General features: G+C 38.9%; 1 protein-coding gene across 12 annotated transcripts; it reads right to left on the bottom strand.

The window, feature by feature from the left end:
* Window positions 1-1,021: 1,021 nt before the first annotated feature.
* On the bottom strand, window positions 1,022-12,777 carry SSBP1 (single stranded DNA binding protein 1). Of its 12 annotated transcripts, none has more exons than XM_074036168.1 (8): window positions 12,164-12,777; window positions 11,976-12,042; window positions 8,955-9,015; window positions 7,479-7,619; window positions 7,196-7,283; window positions 5,629-5,717; window positions 1,337-1,427; window positions 1,022-1,172 (listed from the first exon to the last, which is right to left on the bottom strand). In XM_074036168.1, the coding sequence occupies exons 2-7, from the start codon at window positions 11,997-11,999 to the stop codon at window positions 1,354-1,356; spliced, it is 477 nt and encodes a 158-aa protein (XP_073892269.1). In that variant the 5' UTR covers window positions 12,000-12,042; window positions 12,164-12,777; the 3' UTR covers window positions 1,022-1,172; window positions 1,337-1,353. The 12 variants fall into 12 exon arrangements, with proteins under 12 accessions (XP_073892269.1, XP_005551036.1, XP_005551033.1 ...); XM_005550979.5 differs by having other exon boundaries at window positions 12,561-12,777; XM_005550976.5 differs by having other exon boundaries at window positions 12,579-12,777.
* Between the last annotated feature and the right edge of the window lie 5,155 nt (window positions 12,778-17,932).

The raw sequence follows: 17,932 nt of genomic DNA, 5'->3' as shown, positions 1-17,932 counted from the left end.
AAACAACCTGCACAGTGGCAGCCAACCTCTGGGACACAGCAGCAAACCGGCAGGCAGACCTCAGGAGAGCTGATGCAAACGTTAAACAGCAAAAGATGCATGAAAAACTGAGTTCATTTCATCTTTATTGGTAAATTATTAGTATTCTAAAATTTCCTGAATCTTGTAATAAAAAGTAAGATTACATGATGTACCTAACAATCCATATGGAAAAATAAAAGGAAAATGTAGGACCTAAGACTCTAAGGGAGGCACTGACAGAGGTTGTTAAGAGGATCCTCTTCTACCTTCCCCAAGAAGAGTTCTGCAGAAGACTCTAAAAGGATAGATAAGAGGGGCAGAGAAAGATAGAACAGAACCACAGCTCCTGTGGCATCACCTGGAGATGAACGATTTCACCTCTAATTATATTTCAGGTCCTTATTGCTGGTAAACTATGTTTCATAAATGCTACTAGTGAAACTGTCTGAAAACAAAAGATATGAAGAAGGTAGGTTAGTCTTAAAGATGTTTAGGTTACACACTAACCACTGCTCAGCAACCCCCTTCAATTTGCCTGAAGTTTAGAATCCCATTGGGATGATTCATCTATCAATGAGTGGCTATTCTGTGTAATAGAGACTTACTGAGTGGCTATTCTGTGTAAAGCACTGTTTAAAGGGCAGGCAAACAGAAGATTCAGTCCTTGCCTTCATGTCTACAGAGCAAAACGGTAAGAAAATCAGTATTTACAAACATGGGATAAATGTCTCACATACAGTGATGCTCAGTAAATTCACTGAGTGGACAAATCAATATTGTAAGAGAAGTGTATACAAAAACCAGGAGACTTTCCCAAAGGCTATTTATCCTTTTGCCATAGCACAAAAGAGCCTGAAAGTTTACTATTTTGTATGCCTGTACATAGAAACCACCCCTAAAAGAATAAACAACTAGTGAATGCTGTAACAGATAGTAGCTACCAAGATTATACCACAAAAAGGAGAGTGAGAACGACAGTCAGAAAAAAGATGATCACTCATTTTATGTAAAAGGGTATTTTAATTCTTGTCCTTGGGAGCGATAAAGATTATACATGACTTGGAAATGAGACTGTACCCAATGATGGCCGAAGAAGAATCATCCTTTCTACTCCTTCTCTTTCGTCTGGTCACTCAGAAATATAATATTATCTGTAAAAAAGCCAAAATGTAAATATTAATTTCAGAACTCTTTCTCCATCTCATTCAATAATTCTCCTCTAATACATACAACTTTAGTGCTGTTCATTAAAAGGATTTTAGACAAATTTTCAAAATATTAAATAACTTGCTATGCTCATGAGAGGTATACATACAGTTGGCATAAGTGGAGCTAAAAGTTAGGCACTGGCTGCTTTTCTAATAATTCAGATTTTGTTAGAAGAGGTGGGATATTTCTTGTCTTCCCTGAAAAGAAGATAAAGCCTTCTTAGAAACAATTTCCTGCAAAAGAACTGGTCACAAAATGGGATGCTTGCAATGGTCAGGCAGATGCCATGACACTAGGCAGCACATCCTCAGAGAAAAGGATAAAAGTATATCACATTCTACACTCTGGAGGTCTAGAGGAAAGGGTAAGAGTCCATATGTGGCCCTGTTAGCAATGACAGGATTTATTTATGTTTTTAACTTTAAAAATTCAAATAGAAGAAGTTTTATTTTTAAATTATAAAACAGAATAATTTCTTTTTTTCCTTTGGAGACGGAGTCTCTGTCACCCAGGCTGGAGTGAAGCAGTGTGATTTCAGCTTACTGCTGCCTCCTGGGTTCAAGCGATTCTCCCGCCTCAGCCTCTCCAGTAGTTGGGATTATAGGTGTGCATCACCACACCCAGCTAATTTTTGTATTTTTAATAGAGACAGGGTTTCACCATGTTGGCCAGCTGGTCTTGAACTCCTGACCTCAAGTGATCCGCCCGCCTTGGCCTCCCAAAGTGCTGGGATTACAGGCGTGAGCACTGCACCTGACCCAGAATAATTTTAATATACCAATTCTTGGAAACATTTTTATGAATCAACATCACAGAGTTAGCATTTTTATCCAAAAATATCAAATGTTGCTCTTAAAATGCTATTCCAGAGGGAGTTAGCTAAAGATAAACAAAAGAACAGAGGCAAGTAGTAGTCACCCTTCAGTATCCATGGGGGGACTGGTTCCAGGACCTCTATGGATACCAAAGTCCACAATGCTCAAGTCCCTGATATAAAATGGTATAGTAATCACATATAACCTATGCACTTCCTCTTGTATACTTTAAATCATCTCTAGATTACTTACAACATCTAACACAAGGTAAATGGTATGTTGACAGCTGTTACACTGTATTGTTTCGCTTGTATTTTTTGTTGTTGTATTATTTTTATTGGTTTCTTTTTTTCAAACATATTCAATCTGTGATTGGTTGAATCCACAGATGCAGAACCAAGGGACATGGAGGAATGACTGCATTTCCTTTATAATTCCAAAAGATCTAGATTCTTGTAACGATAAAATTATCCAGCAAGGACTGAATATTTGTTCATGACCATAATCTTCCAAAAACTAGAATGTTTCGGTCTAGAATGGTTACTTCAGAAGAGACTATTCAAATATCACTGTGGAAAAAGCTAAGAGTGCCATCCACTGGTGGTGATTTTTAAGTTACAGATAGGATCCCTAGGAGAAAAAAAAATCACCAATATAACAGATCAACCAATAAGCTCTATTTTCTTCAATTCAAATGTCACTAAAGAGCTCAATTTTGCCATCAGACATAAACCTAAAGTAAACTGACTGTGCTAGTGGAACCTAGTGACAAGAAAAAAAAACAGCAGATCATCTGAAATGCTTCCATTTGGCTTGGTTACTAACAACACAATAATCCGAACAATCTAAATTTTGCCCACACTCTTGGTTTACATTGGGACCCACAGGAGGGTAGGAAAATACCTACACTGCTTTTCAAGGTTAATAAACTTTCAAAGAAACTTAGCAGTAAGAAAACATATGAGCATTCTATACAACAAATTATAAATTATTAATAAGGTATGGTGGTTAAGACATGAACTCTGGAGCAAAGGAAAGAAGAAAGATAAAAGCAAAATCTAAGAGACTTAAGGTAGAAACCATGTAATATAATGTATGAATGTTTATGAAGTAATCAAGGAAATCTGAACACTATGATATTTAGTTAAAAAATTAACAGTAATGTATCAATATTAGGTGTGATAATAGCACTGTAGTTACATTTTCAAAAAGACACCCTATCTTCTAGAGATCCCTATGGAAATTTATGAATAAACTTATGTCTAGCATCTGTTTCAAAATAATCCAGGTGGACGACAAGTGGCTGGAGGCATGGATATAACACTGTCCATAAGCTGATACTGAAGTGAAATGGTAGGAGTTCATTTCACCATTCTTTCTGCTCTTATATATGTTTCACATTTTCCATAGTAAAAAAAAAAATTTTATTTATTTATTTTTTTTGAGAGAGTCTTGCTCTATTGCCCAGGCTGGACTGCAGTGGTGTGATCTCAATTCGCTACAAACACTGCCTCCTGGGTTCAAGCAATTCTCATGACTCAGCCTCCTGAGTAGCTGGGACTACAGACACACATCACCAGACCCAGCTAATTTTTGCATTTTGTGTAGAGACAGGGTTTCACCATGTTCACCAGGCTGGTCTTGAACTCTTGACTTCAAATGATCCACCTGCCTCAGCCTCCCAAAGGACTGGGAGGTGTTAGCCACTGCACCCAACCCAAAAATTAATTTTTAAAAATATTATCTAATTTGGGCATATCTCAGAAGTTCATAAACACAGAGACATTACTATAGTAAAATTCAGTTTATTGCCATGTATTTATTTTAAAAAGGTTTCTTATTTCTTAGTATTTATATCCATAAAAACAAACAAAAGCACAAAAAAAAGCACAAAAAAATCCATAAAAACAAAAGCACAAAATTCAGTGTCTAATTTTAGCAATTTACTCAAGAAGTGAAAAAAGCACCACTTATCTCATTTAAAGACATATTTCCAATACAATTTAAATACATTAAAATTATTTTGGTCAATTAGGTACTAAAAACAACTTTAATGATAAGTCAATTGAGAATTTGTCATAGAATTCTTTTAAATATTTTAAAGTTTCTTTTATGTATGCATTTTTGTTACAAATAGGGTAATAAAAAGTTCTTAACTATACCATAAATTATTAAGATACACTTCTGAGGGGAATATAAAAACAGTAAAACAAGTTCAAAGAAAAAAGAATGATGTAAAATTTCCAAATGCTGAATCGGTATTTTTTACAAGATAGCAGGTATCACATTGCTATGCTATTTAGATTCCATTAATACATTTAAAAATAACACAATTTTATATTGAAAAAAATGTCTTTATGTCACTTGCAGACATCCAGAGGGGTATATTATTTTCAAAATTCTTACAGCATTTTCAAAATTCTTACAGCATTTTCAAAAATTTAAAAACTCTTTCCTAGGGGATATCTTGTTAATCTTCTTTAACCTTTACGTGTACATCTTTTCTATGTTGTACTGTATTTTGTTTAAAGAGAATATTAGGCCGGGCATAACGGCTCATGCCTGTAATTCCAGTATTTTGGGAGGCTGAGGTGGGAGGATCATTTGAGCCCAGCAGTTTGAGACCAGCCTGCGCAACGTAGTGAAACCTCATCTCTACAAAAAAATTGACAAATTAGCCAGGCGTGGTGGTGTACACCTGTAGTCCCAGCTACTCAGGAGAAGGCTGAGGTGGGAAGATCACCTGAGCCTGGGGAGGTAGAGGCTGCAGTAAGCTGTGATTACACCATTGCACTAAAGCCTGGTTGACAGAGGGAGACACTGTCTCAAAACAAAAACAAAAAAAGAGAATATTAAAAACTTCCTAGCTGGGCGCGGTGGCTCATGCCTGTAATGTCACAACTTTGGGAGGCGGAGGCGGATGGATCACCTGAGGTCAGCAGTTCAAGACCAGCCTAACATGGTGAAACCCCATCTCTACGAAAATTACAAAAATTTGCCAGGCGGTACGGCACTCAGGAGGCTGAGGCAGGAGAACCACTCGAACCCGGGAGACAGAGGTTGCAATGAGCCAAGATCGTGCCATTGCACTCCAGCCTGGGCAACAGAGTGAGACTCTGTCTCAGAAAAAATAAAATTAAAAAATTAAAAAAAAAATCTTAATTTCAAATAGAAATTTCAGCATACTAAATACCAAAGAGGTTCTGAACAAATCTGCACACTCCCATTAGTGTAATTCTTATCTTGGCATATGCTTCTTCCTGGTTAGGGCTAGAGCCTTCCGAAAGACAATACATTCAGTTTTGGTAATTCTCAACAATAAGTACTGGGATGGACAATTCAGTTTTAGGCTTTATTCAAAAGTTACTGGTGACTAAAACTGTGAGTATAAAAATAATTTTTTAAAGGAATGGATAAATGTAGAGACTCTTACCATGTAGAGAAATCAGTGTCATGGACATCTTCTAGTGAGTTGCCTTACCTCCTAAGTACTAGTACTCTTAACCCTAGTTAGTTACAGTGTAGCCAAGCTTTTGAAAAAGAAAAGGAGAAAACGGAAAAACAGCTATTTTCACAAGCTTACCAGCTATGATAGTTGTTGCTTGTCGCCTCACATTATTTTTATCCATGTATTCACCATAGTCTATTTTCCCTTCCAAATAAATTCGAGACCTGATATAAATAAAATGTACAGTTTTTAGTTGAGATCCTAATATGCGTTATAAGAGTCAGGTCGGGGTGGTACTGAGTATATGACAAGGATGAAATATATAATCGTACATAACCTAATTTTTGCTACCACTTCTCAAGGTTCAGGATTAGAAGTACTGAAACAGAGTGTACAAGCAGACTGGGTAACATCTAGGTAAAACAGACAATGTTTTCATCTGTCAGCTATTTCTCTTATGGAAGTTAAAAAATGAAACAAAACAGTTCAAAGGGCAATTTAGTGGCAACCTTTAAATCTCTAGGAATAATTTACAATGTATCATTTTCCTTGACCTTTGATTTTGGAGTCCCTAACAGACTTAATTTTCATTTATTTATCAATTCTTTTCTATGACCTTAGAAACTTACATGATTAAAATTCAAAATATGAATTTGTAGCTTAGTATAATATTACCCTGAATTAATCACTAAGACTATTTCTACACTGTATCAGCTCAGAGGTAATTACTAAGACTATTTCTACACTATCTAGAAGGCTAAACTAGGTAACAAACCTAACCATGATTTTCAAGAGTGGAAAAATGACAATAGCACCAGTTTTGAGAGTCTACCACCACCAAAAAAGTACAACACAGAAAGATCAGTGAAATGTCAGGTGCTCCCCACCCCCACACACACCCATCAATCAGTAAGTGGGAGTGCAGACAGTTCCCTTGAAATACCTTATATGTGTGTGTGTATGTGCACATATTCATAAACACATACATAAAGGGCAATGAAGATACATAGGAAAAAAGCTATACAGTTATTGAAAAGAAAAATTTTAGTGATTGCTAAATTCTTTTTCATGAAATTTGATTATTTCTATAAAACAAGTACATTTCTAAACATATTAACTATCAATACAACTGCTGTTACACACACCATTTTGTCCTTCTATGAGTCTGGAAAACATACTTTTTACACATACTCAATCCAAGCCTTCCCAAAGGGAACTATTAAGCCTACAGAAAATCATCAAATATAAAATAACAGCCATGAAGATGAAGTCGGCGTGTCAGGCTTCAGACATGACAGGTTGTCTGGTGGAACAGCACGTGGCAACCAACAGGCAAGGAGCCACACTCAGCATCCCCGGCCACAGAGGCACAGCAATTCCTGAAAGCAGACGTTCCACTTGCTCAAATGCCACTTTGCCTTCTCTCCTGCCTCATCTATTTCTATTTATGTACACACCCTGTTTGCCCTAAACTGTAAACTCTTAGAAAGCTGAAACTATGTTTTATATACCTTTTAATTAGTCACACATGGCAACACGCCATGCATATATAGTATCGAGGACTTAGTAAATACCTCTTATATTAGTACAGTCATTAGTAGTACTCAGGGATTTAACAGGCTACACACTCCTTGCCATGAGAACACTTCTTATCAGTTCTTTAAACCATTCAATCCATAAGATCCTTCCTTCTTCAACTTACCCCTTTTTCACATACTGATATGCCACGTCTCTGAGGCCTGGCCGAAATACTGATATTCTGTGCCATGTTGTCTTTTGACTGACATCACCTAAATCACAAGAATAGGAAACTGGTTACAAATGCCAACGGACAACATGCCCAGGAAAACCAACGTCACAATTGCTAAGAGAACAAACAGAAAGACAGATCTTGTTTAAAGTGGCTTATCTCTAAATTAGACAACTGGCAGTAAATAGTATCTATTTATTGCTGATAAAATTAAACCCCCATCTTTTCTACTCACCCATTTGGTAAACTTCACTGTCCCCTGATCGCCACATCTCATTAGTTGCTAGAGAAAATATTGTGACTGGATTTTTTCCTTCCACCTGTCTCAAGACAGGGTCCTGACCCACTCGCCCAAGTAACTGCACACGATTCAGGGCTGAAACACAACACCAAGACCAAATGAGACACAGAACCTGCTATAGACTGAATATTTGTGCCCCTTCCCCCAAATTTGTATGTTGAAGCTCTAACCCTCAATGTAATGGTATTTGGAGGTGAGGATCCTTAAAAGGTAATTAGGCTTAGATGACGTCATGAGGGTGAAGTGCCCCTATAGGAAGAGTTCAGAACTTTGTCTCCACCATGTGAAGACACGGTGAGAAGGCAACCATCTGCAAGCCAGGAAGACAGCCCTCACCAAGAGCTCAATCATACTGGCACACGAATCCTGGATTTTTAGCCTCCAGAACTGTGAGAAATAAATGTTGGTGAAGCCACCCGGTCTATGGTATTTTTTTATAGCAGCCTCTAAGCTGACCACTAAAGAAATCCACACCCAAGATTGAGAGAAATGTCCAGAAGAAATGCTATAAATACCACTGCAACTTCAATCTCTGTATTAAGTAAAACCCAAGTTCTGGAAGATCAGAAAATAAGTTAAGGAATGAATAAGAAGAGGTTGCGAGAGCAAAGAGTGTTGTCAAGAAAGAAGAAAATACTCATAGAGAAAGCAGCCATACGAAACAAACTGTAAGCTCTAGATCTTAAATTCTTCTTTAAGATATCTTTTTTAACTGACTGTGGAGCTAAAAGAACAAATCTGAGATCTGAAAATCTTTATAAATACAAGGGAATATTTCTGTGAAGAAACAGTATCTTTTATAATATCAGCCTAATATAATCTGGGAAGACTCAGATAACCAAATATGACTCAAGGAAGTTCTTTTTTTTTTTTTTTTTTTTTGAGACGGAGTCTCACTGTCGCCCAGGCTGGAGTGCAGTGGCGTGATTTCAGCTCACTGCAAGCTCCGCCCCCCCCGGGGTTCATGCCATTCTCCTGCCTCAGCCTCCTGAGTAGCTGGGACTACAGGTGCCCCCCACTACGCCCGGCTAATTGTTTTTTGTATTTTTAGTAGAGACGGGGTTTCACTATGTTAGTCAGGATGGTCTTGATCTCCTGACCTCGTGATCTGCCCGCCTCGGCCTCCCAAAGTGCTGGGATTACAGGCGTAAGCCATGTGCCCGGCCAGAAATTCTGATGCAGGACAGGGTCGACGAGAATGAGTAGTAACTGGCTGATAAGGAGAATAGGGGCTCAGTTTATACTATGTCTCCACAGCCTGATGGGTCAAGGCTAAGATCTGAAGAGCAAACATAAACTAAAAGCACAATGATAACATGGTAAACCCAACCAGCATACCTCTTCTACAGCACATTTGAGATTGGCAAATTACTAAAAATAACATTTTAAACTTGGAAATTAGCTACTTACATCTTTCAAGAACCAAACTGGTACTTGTTTCGGACTCATGTCTTACAAACTGACGAAGTACCTAAAGAAGAACAAATGAGTAACATGGCTTTAATTTTTTAGGAAAGGCAAAAGCAACGGAAGAATTACTCACATTCATTCACCATGTAGTCAGTAATTCCTGTAAATTCCAGAAGAGAAGAGAAGCTCTTCTCATGTTCTCCCAAAAGAGTGTCAGAAGGACCCGGCAAACACTTCAAGTGCAGCCTACTGCAGAAGCCCAAAGGTACAGGGAAGGTACTAGAAGGCATGCTCAAGAGTTACTTTATAGTACTCCCGTTTATTTTGCCACAGTCCCCCTGATTATGGCACTTCTGTGTTTGCACACAAAAGGAAAAGTCAAAATAATATGACTTTAACATTACAGAGTATGATAATATTTGTAAATCCAACCTGTACCTAAGAGTTGCTGCCAAGTATTTTCAAAATCCAGCTTTCATTAGCTGGAGAGACAAAAAGTACTATATATATCCAATATATACATCCTCTAATTTTTTTTTTTTTAGTATAAACAACTGCTATATTATTACTATATTTTGGTTACAGTAGACTTTAGAAATTAAGAAATTTAGATCCAACATGGGTACTGATTTAATCCATCATTAGGCCAAAGGAGAGTAAAAAGAGATGTTTTATAATTAATAATTTAATAAGTAGATTCATTAATAACATACGCAATGATCAAACAAGTGTCAGGAGGTGTGGAATAAATGCAAAGCCTCACTCTCAGTCATAACAATGAGCTAGTTTAGAGGAGGATCCCCAGCCTCCCGGGTCAAGGACTAGTAGAGGTCTGTAGCCTGTTAGGAACCCGGCTGCACAGCAGGAGGTGAGCGGCAAGCAGTGAGCAAGCATTACTGAGATCCGCCTCCTGTCAGATCAGCAGGGGCGTTAGATTCTCATAGGAGTGCGAACCCCATTATAAACTGCTCATGCGAGGGATCGAGGCTGTGCACTGCTCATGAGAATCTAACTAATGCCTGATGATCTGAGGTAGAAAAGTTTCATCCTCAAACCATCCCCGCGGCACCCGCCTCCTCCAGGGAAAAATTGTCTTCCGTGAAACCAGTTACTGGTGCCAAAAAGGTTGGGGTCTGCTGGTTTAGAGAATGAGAAATAGGTTAAATCCCAATAAAACAATACATTCTTGAACTAACCACATGAGTGACTTTCTGACACAGCAACAGGAACATATTCCAAAGTCAGATTCCCTGTGTCTATGTAACTGCCTTCCCCCGGTTGCTCCTTCAGACCTTAAAAGGAATTAGGATGCCTCAAATATGATTACCCTAAAGTGTTTCATTTTAAAATCAGCAAAAATTATGATAGGTAATATCTACTTCACAAGGTTATCGCAAAAATTAAACAGCTTCAGTAGTGAGCTTAGCCTAATACAATTTCTATAAATCTTTCATGGGAAATTTCATGCTTTCAGTGCATCAGAAAAGGTCTAATAAATTTGGTTCTTTGATTAAACACAAAGATTCGACTGTCCAAGTCAAAATCACATCATTGTCGGAAAAGGTAGTCACTACCACATAATAGCAGCAATGGTTACTATCAGCTAAGAGATTTATCTATAATCAATTATAAAACTAAATCTACAAGTTATGTAAAATTATCCCCACTTAGAGCTGAGAAAACAACCTCGGAGAGACTGCATAACCTGCCCAAGATCCCGCAGGAAGTATGTGGCGAGTGATCTCAAGGCCCAGGCCCTTTGACACCAATGCTACTACTTTCCCAAAGCCCCTTGCTGCCTCCTGAATTTCAAGAGCTACTGTAAAGATGGGAGTACACATCACTGAATACAGAGTTGAGAGAGCTAGCCATTCTATCAGAGAAACATTTTCGAAGTGGCAGTACTGTTAATATAAAAAGCAGAAGCCCACCAATCAAATAAACACCAATTCCCAGGGTGCTGTTGGCTATCTAATCCTATCACTAAACTTAGGGGCACAGTGTGGGTAAGAGAATAAAGATATGAGTACAACATACTATAGAATCAAACTGCTAATGAGAACCTGTGTCATGATTCTGGAAATGTACTCATTTCAGTGCTCAGACAAGCAAGAGCTCATAAATCTTACATGATAACAATGTCTCATTTGGGGCACACAAAAATCAAAGCCTACTGGAAAAGATTAGGAAAGGATTATTTAACTTGGATACTTTTTAAAATTAAACTTTTAACTCTTATTTAAAGACATTTTAATACTGTAACATTAGTGTTAAGTAATAACTTTTTTATGTTTCACATTTCAATACAGAAAAAATAGATTAAAGATACATACAGATTAAAGGGGGGATCCAAGAATATAGGATTAAGGTGGGAAAAATGACAGAGTCATGGAGGAACTGATTCTTCATTGATCTTCACAGGAGGATGGGGAGTAGGAGAGCCAAAGAAGAATCTACAGGAGTTGGTGCCCAAATGTGGTGAGGAAAAACGGTAGTCTAAACTGGCTCAAGGTGGGCTAGAGTGACTGGAAAAGTGAGGAGCCATATTAAGTGGAATGAGAAGGCATTTTCCACATAGTGAAATCTGTGGTGACCATTCAGACTTGAGCTGCTCTCTTCAGGGTGGAAAGATGGGGGAAGAGGAACGTTTAGCAACACAGGAGGTAGACGGTCAAAAAAGCAACTACACGCCTTAAGAAAAAAGTTGGAACAATGATTCCTACAGTCTTTAGGTCACTAAAGACCTATAATGTTCTCTCACTGCTTAAATTCAAGCAACACACACATGTTTTAAAAATTAATGATTCCTATTACATATGTGAATAAACCTGAACTTTTTTTTGTTTTAGTGAACATAATTTACACTGGCAAAATTTACACTACCAATCCTCCGTATCAGTTGAGTACAGAGGTGGGTGGGTGAGCTCAAAGGTCTTTAGCCCTGTAGTTAAAAGCCTGAAGAAGTCTTCTGATCACCGCTGATAATAATACATCTCAATATTAATACAGACAAGTGACTACCTGTAACACAGGTCTTCGAAACATGGCTTCTATTTTCTTTCCTTACAGTCTAATCTTTAGGCTCTTCCTAAAGGAAAAAAACAAAATGAGAAACATTACTTCTTATGGCAAAAGCACAACTCACCAGTCCTAAATTCCTAACTGCATTCATAATTCTTATGCACTCCAATTTTGTGACCACAACGTACCAACATTCCTGCACACCTGATGAGGATTCCTTCCTCCCTCCCAAATAAACTCACACCTGTGTCATTTTGGTCCCAAACAACTTCCTCTTCCTCCAACCCAGACAAAATTTTGATTGTGAGTTAATCCCACTTCCAATCCACTTCTTCTCAAATCTGATTACAATGCAAGCTCCCCTAGGGCACAGATTTTTATCTGCTTTATTCACTGCCATTTTCTAAACTTCTAAAAAAGTTTAGGCATAGTAAAGGCTCAAAAACTATTAGCGTCACCAAGGGACTTATATCTGAAACCTGTTGCTGAAAAATTACTGCCTTCATCTCCGTTAGCAAAGACCAAGCAGCGTAGAGATCCCCGGGCTAGCCAGCCACACCGTGGGGAGAGGTGGGCACCCTTTACCGGAGGTGGCGCCACCACCTGAAAACCGAGGAGAACTGGGAAGAAATCACGCAGTCCTCGGCACGACTGAGGAAAGGGCCAGACACCTACAGAAACACCTTCCGACCCACGCAGGATCACGCGCAGCCAAAACACAGGACTCCACCACTTGCTTAGCGCTTGCTATCCCTCCCTCACCCGACGCTCTAACCCGAGCAGCCGAGCCAACCAGGGGATCACTTCCGGGGCACAGGGAACGCAAAGCTCGCGAGAGGAAAAAGGAAGCAGAAACTCCACAACGTGCGCCTTGGAAATACTGCCGGCGAGCGCCGTGGGAAACGCCGCCCCTTAACTCTGAAGTTCCGCGAGTTTCTCTTTGGTCGCGGGAGGATGATCAACGCCGCCAAGTGGTGAGTTTGGAAGGTTTCAAGGTTCAAATTAAATGAAATTCTGTGATGAGGTTTCTAACTGTGCCCGGGAGGGGGCGAGGTAGGCGAAACAGAGACTAGCTCTGCCTGTGGGGGGAGAAAGGAAAACGATTTGTGACCAGCCTAGGCGACATAGTGAGACCCTGTCTCTACAAAAAGTATAAAATTAGCTGGGCGTGGTGGCGCGCGCCTGGGGTCCAAGCTACTCGGGAGGCTGGGGTCGGGGGATCACCAGAGCCCTGGAGGTCGTGGCTGCATTGAGCGGTGAACGCACTGCCGCACTGCAGCCTGGGCAACACAGCGAGACTTTGTCTCAAAAAAAAAAAAAAGAAGAAGAAGAAAATTAAAGAAAAAAAAGAAAAAGAAAACGTTCCAGGCCTGTTAAAGCACTAAGAAAAGCAGAAAAAGAAAGGGGAGCCGGAGAAGGGCTGACAGGCCGTCAAATTTAAGGGAGCACCAGAAAAACTGGCAATCAAATAATATCTTAATGTAATATTTTAAAAGGTAAAAATTAATGCAAGAAATCCGGGAGGAACAAAATAAGAGTCGTGTGTAGCTTAACAACAGGGAATGTTCTGAGGAATGCGTCATTAGGCGATTTCGTTGCTGTGCGGACACCATAGAATGTACTTTCACGACCTAAATGGTAGAGCCTGCGACACACCTCAGCTGTGTCACTGGTGTGGCCTGTTGCTTCCAGGCTGCAAACCTGACAGCATGGGACTGTGCTGAATACCGCAGACCATTGTAATTCATGGTAAGTATGTGTGTGTCTAAACATATGTAAACATGGAAAAGGTACAGTACAAATACAGTATAAAAGATAAAAATTGTATGGGGCGCTTACCATGAATGGAGCTTGGAGAATTAGAAGTTGCTGTGGGTGAGTGGGTGGTAACCCAACGCGAAGGTCTAGGACATTATTGTACCCCACTAAACACTTCATAAACACTATACACTTAGGCTACACTCTGTTTATAAAAAATATTTTTCTTCCTTCAATAAACTTTCACTTACTATAACTTTATAAATCTTTCAATATTTTTTACGTTTTAACTCTTTTGTAATAACAATTAGCTTACAACACACACTGTACCACTATACAAAAATATTTTTCTTATATCCTTATTCTGTAAGCTTTTTTCTACCTTTGGTTTTTTAAAAAAAAAAAAAAAAAACCTTTTTGCCTTTTTTAAAAAAAATGAAGACATAAACACACACATTAGCCTAGGCCTACACAGGGTCATTATGATCAGTCTCAGCCTTCCACCTCCACCTCTTGTCCCACTGGAAGGTCTTCAGAAGCAGTGACACACAGTCATCTCCTATAACAATGCCTTCTTCTGGAATCCCTCCTGAAGGACCTGCTTGAGGCTGTTTTACAGTTAACTTTTTAAAAATAAGTTAATAATATAATAAAAAGTATAGTAAACACATAAACCAGCGACATAGTCATTATTAATATGAAGTAACACATGAGTAATACATTGCATTCTGATGTTTTATTTAGGTACGATGTCACTAGACAATAGAAATTTTTCAACTCCATTGTAATGTTATGGGACCACCTTTGTAGATGCACTGTTGTATATGCAGTCTGTCTTTTTCCCAAACATCATTATGAAGTGCATGACTGTATTAAAATTTTAACTGAATACAGGATCTAAGCCAGATTGGAGCCTGAAGCACAAGGAAGAATGTGTGCCCCATATATATGTGTGTTTATGTATTTTTAAAAACTGGGGCTAGGAAGGTTAGTGGGGGGCTGGAGGGAAGGTGGGGATTGTTAATGGATACAAAAAAATAGAATAAGACCTGCTATTTTCGATGACACAATAGGTTGACTGTAGTCAGTAATTACTTAATTGTACATTTTAAAATAAGAGTGTTACTGGATTGTGTGTAACTCAAAGGATAAATGATTAAGAGGATACCCCATCCCCATGATGTGCTTATTTCACGTTGCATGCCTGTATCAAAATATCTCATGTACCCCTAAATATATACACTTCCTTTGAACCCACAAAAATTAAAAATAAAAAAGACAAAAACAAAAAAAATTTTAATTAAAAAAATTTTGGCCAGGTCCAGCAGCTCATGTTTGTAATCCCAGCACTTTGGAAGGTTGAGGCAGGTGGATCACTTGAGCCCAGGAGTTCAAGACCAGCTTGGGCAACATGGCAAAACCCTGTCTCTACAAAAAATACAAAAATTTGCCAGGCAGCCAGGCGCAGTGGCTCACGCCTGTAATCCCAGAACTTTGGGAGGCCGAGGCGGGCAAATCACAAGGTCAGGAGATCGAGACCATCCTGGCTAACACAGTGAAACCCCGTCTCTACTAAAGATACAAAAAATTAGCCAGGCGTGGTGGCAGGTGCCTGTAGTCCCAGCTACTCGGGAGGCTTAGGCAGGAGAATGGCGAGAACCCGTGTGGTGGAGCTTGCAGTGAGCTGAGATCGCGCCCCTCTCTCCAGCCTGGGCAATGGTGTGAGACTCCATCTCCAAAAAAAAAAAAAATTAGCCAGGCATAGTGGTATGTGCTTATAGCCCCAGCTACTGTGGAGGCTGAAGTGGGAGGATCACTTGAGCCTGGGAAGGTGAGGTTTCAGTGAGCCATGATCACACCACTACACTCCAGCCTGTGCAACTGAGTGAGACCCTGTCTCAAAAAATATATATATATGTGTATATATATCTATATATATAAATGAAATATGTGCATGTTTATATATATATATCTATATATACACACATTTTTTGAGACAGGGTGTATATATCACACAAAATATATATATGTGTATATGTGGATATATATATCAATATAAATTTTTTAATTAATTTTTATTTTAAAAAATTTTTGATAGTCCAGTAGCTCATGTTTGTAGTCCCAGCACTTCAGAAGGTTGAGGCGGGAGGATCACTTGAGCCCAGGAGTTCAAGACCAGTTTGGGTGACATGGCAAAACCCTGTCTCTACAAAAAATGCAAAAATTAGCCAGGCGGCTAATTTATGTGTGTATATCAATATATACACACATATATTTCCAGAACATTAAAGTAGTTGAAGCAGTATTGAAAATTTTTAAAGTAGGTATTATAACAAGAAAAACCCAAAATTGCATTAATAAAAACCTTCCCCCAAACTGAGAGGAAGCCGAGAAACCAAAGATTGACCTGCACGAGTACAGCTTGGCGAGTGGAGGAGTTTATGAGAACTTACATACAAGGCACTCCTGGATGGCAGCAGGACAGCTGTGGAGATCCGCCTGGCCTCCCATCCCTAAGCTACTTGTAAGCTAATTTTCTGGCTTTTAGCCTATTGTGTGTGATGGAACTGTTTTCTTTGGTAGGTTCTCAGATATTCTCTGAGATCTTTAGCTTCTCAGAAACACCTGCTCTCTGGCTGGTCACCGTGGCCTTGGCACATGGCCTGGCCTTCAGGATTCAGGCAGTGGACATACACTGTTTAGTAACCCAGGGTCGGGGGGGACCCATTACATTACAGGTGTATTAAAATTCACAACACTGTTTTAACTTTAAATATTTTATTTATGCCAAGATGGAGTGTAATATAACTTTACTTTTAATGGAAGTAAACTGATCAGTAATGTTTTCAAATCTACTTCTTTGCTTATCTTGTTTTGAGAGAATTTCCATACCTTCACAATTTTTCTTGACCAAGTAACAATCTTAAATAATTTTAATTCAGCTTACTGATCTTGTCTTTATTTAAAATTTTGGTGTTTTATTCATCATGAATTTTTTTTCATTAGTTTTAATATTTTAAGAATATTTCATTCAAGTGTTACAAATCTTGATTGCTGAGTTTCTTGGTGCCCCTTAAATTCTGTCTCATTCATGCTAATCCTGGGCCTAGCGGGAAAAAGAATGTATGGAGCCCCATAAATTACAGAACCCACACCAGTGGGGGCCACCCCTTCCACTCTTTCTCCTGGTCCTGGCACTGTCCAGGTTGTGGAGAAAGAAGGTACCCACCGTATTGTTCTAACAGGCAAATCACCTCCTCAGGCCTCTACCTAAAACCATTCATCTTCCCATTTTTTGCCATTTAGGGATAAAATCTTAACATAGCTTCCAACACACACCTTAACTCACTCCTGAAGGTCTTGCTTACCAGTTGGTATATCGTATTTCCAGATGCTTACCTCTATTTTACTAGCACCCTCACAATGTTGAGCTCCTAAAACATACCACGCTATACTGCCTTCAAGCCTTGCACAGGAATCAGTAATCCCATACTCTACCCACTATGTTACTACTGTCAATGACTTCCAGTGATTTTTCTCTTTAAAAATCCTGTTTCCACTTGAGTCAAATGAAAAACTAAATTCACTCTTTTGCCCAATGTCAGTTTCTCCCTTGTTTGTTTTAATGGTACCAAGATTCTCCCAGTCTTGAACTTTATAATCATCTTCATCTCTCTCTGACCACCCACATCCATTCACCCATATCCAATCACTTGGCCCTAAAACTTCTTTCTTCATGATGCCACTAATATCTCCCTTTCAATTTGCATACTTTGGAGTAAGGAGTGTGGGAGAAGTTATATAAAGAAAAATGCAGAAAGCACCATGCAAATTGAAAAGAGACAACCTTAAGCAGACTCTTACAACTTTCTAAATATCTTAGTGGAGAGTCTGGAGTACTCTGAATTCTCAGACAGGAATTGCCAATACACATTCTCCTGAGATTGCTGGCTGGAGAGAGTCACAGTGCTACATTGTTTTTTCTGTGACAAAGAAAAGTGTGATAAAATGTACAGTTTTTTAGATGTAAAATGTCATGGAGAAATTAAAGCATTTTCTTCTATTATCAAATGGATCCCTCCTAACACAAATGCTTCTGTGCTGCATTGCTCCATCCTCAGGATCTGAAATGCACTCCCCTCACACACTTTCAGAATTCTCTACTCAAACATTCCTTCCTTTCTGTTCTCCCATTTCAT

The sequence above is a fragment of the Macaca fascicularis genome, chromosome 3, assembly GCF_037993035.2.
Source record: "Macaca fascicularis isolate 582-1 chromosome 3, T2T-MFA8v1.1".
Lineage (NCBI taxonomy): Eukaryota > Metazoa > Chordata > Mammalia > Primates > Cercopithecidae > Macaca > Macaca fascicularis.
This window is presented reverse-complemented; position numbering and strand designations above follow the sequence as displayed.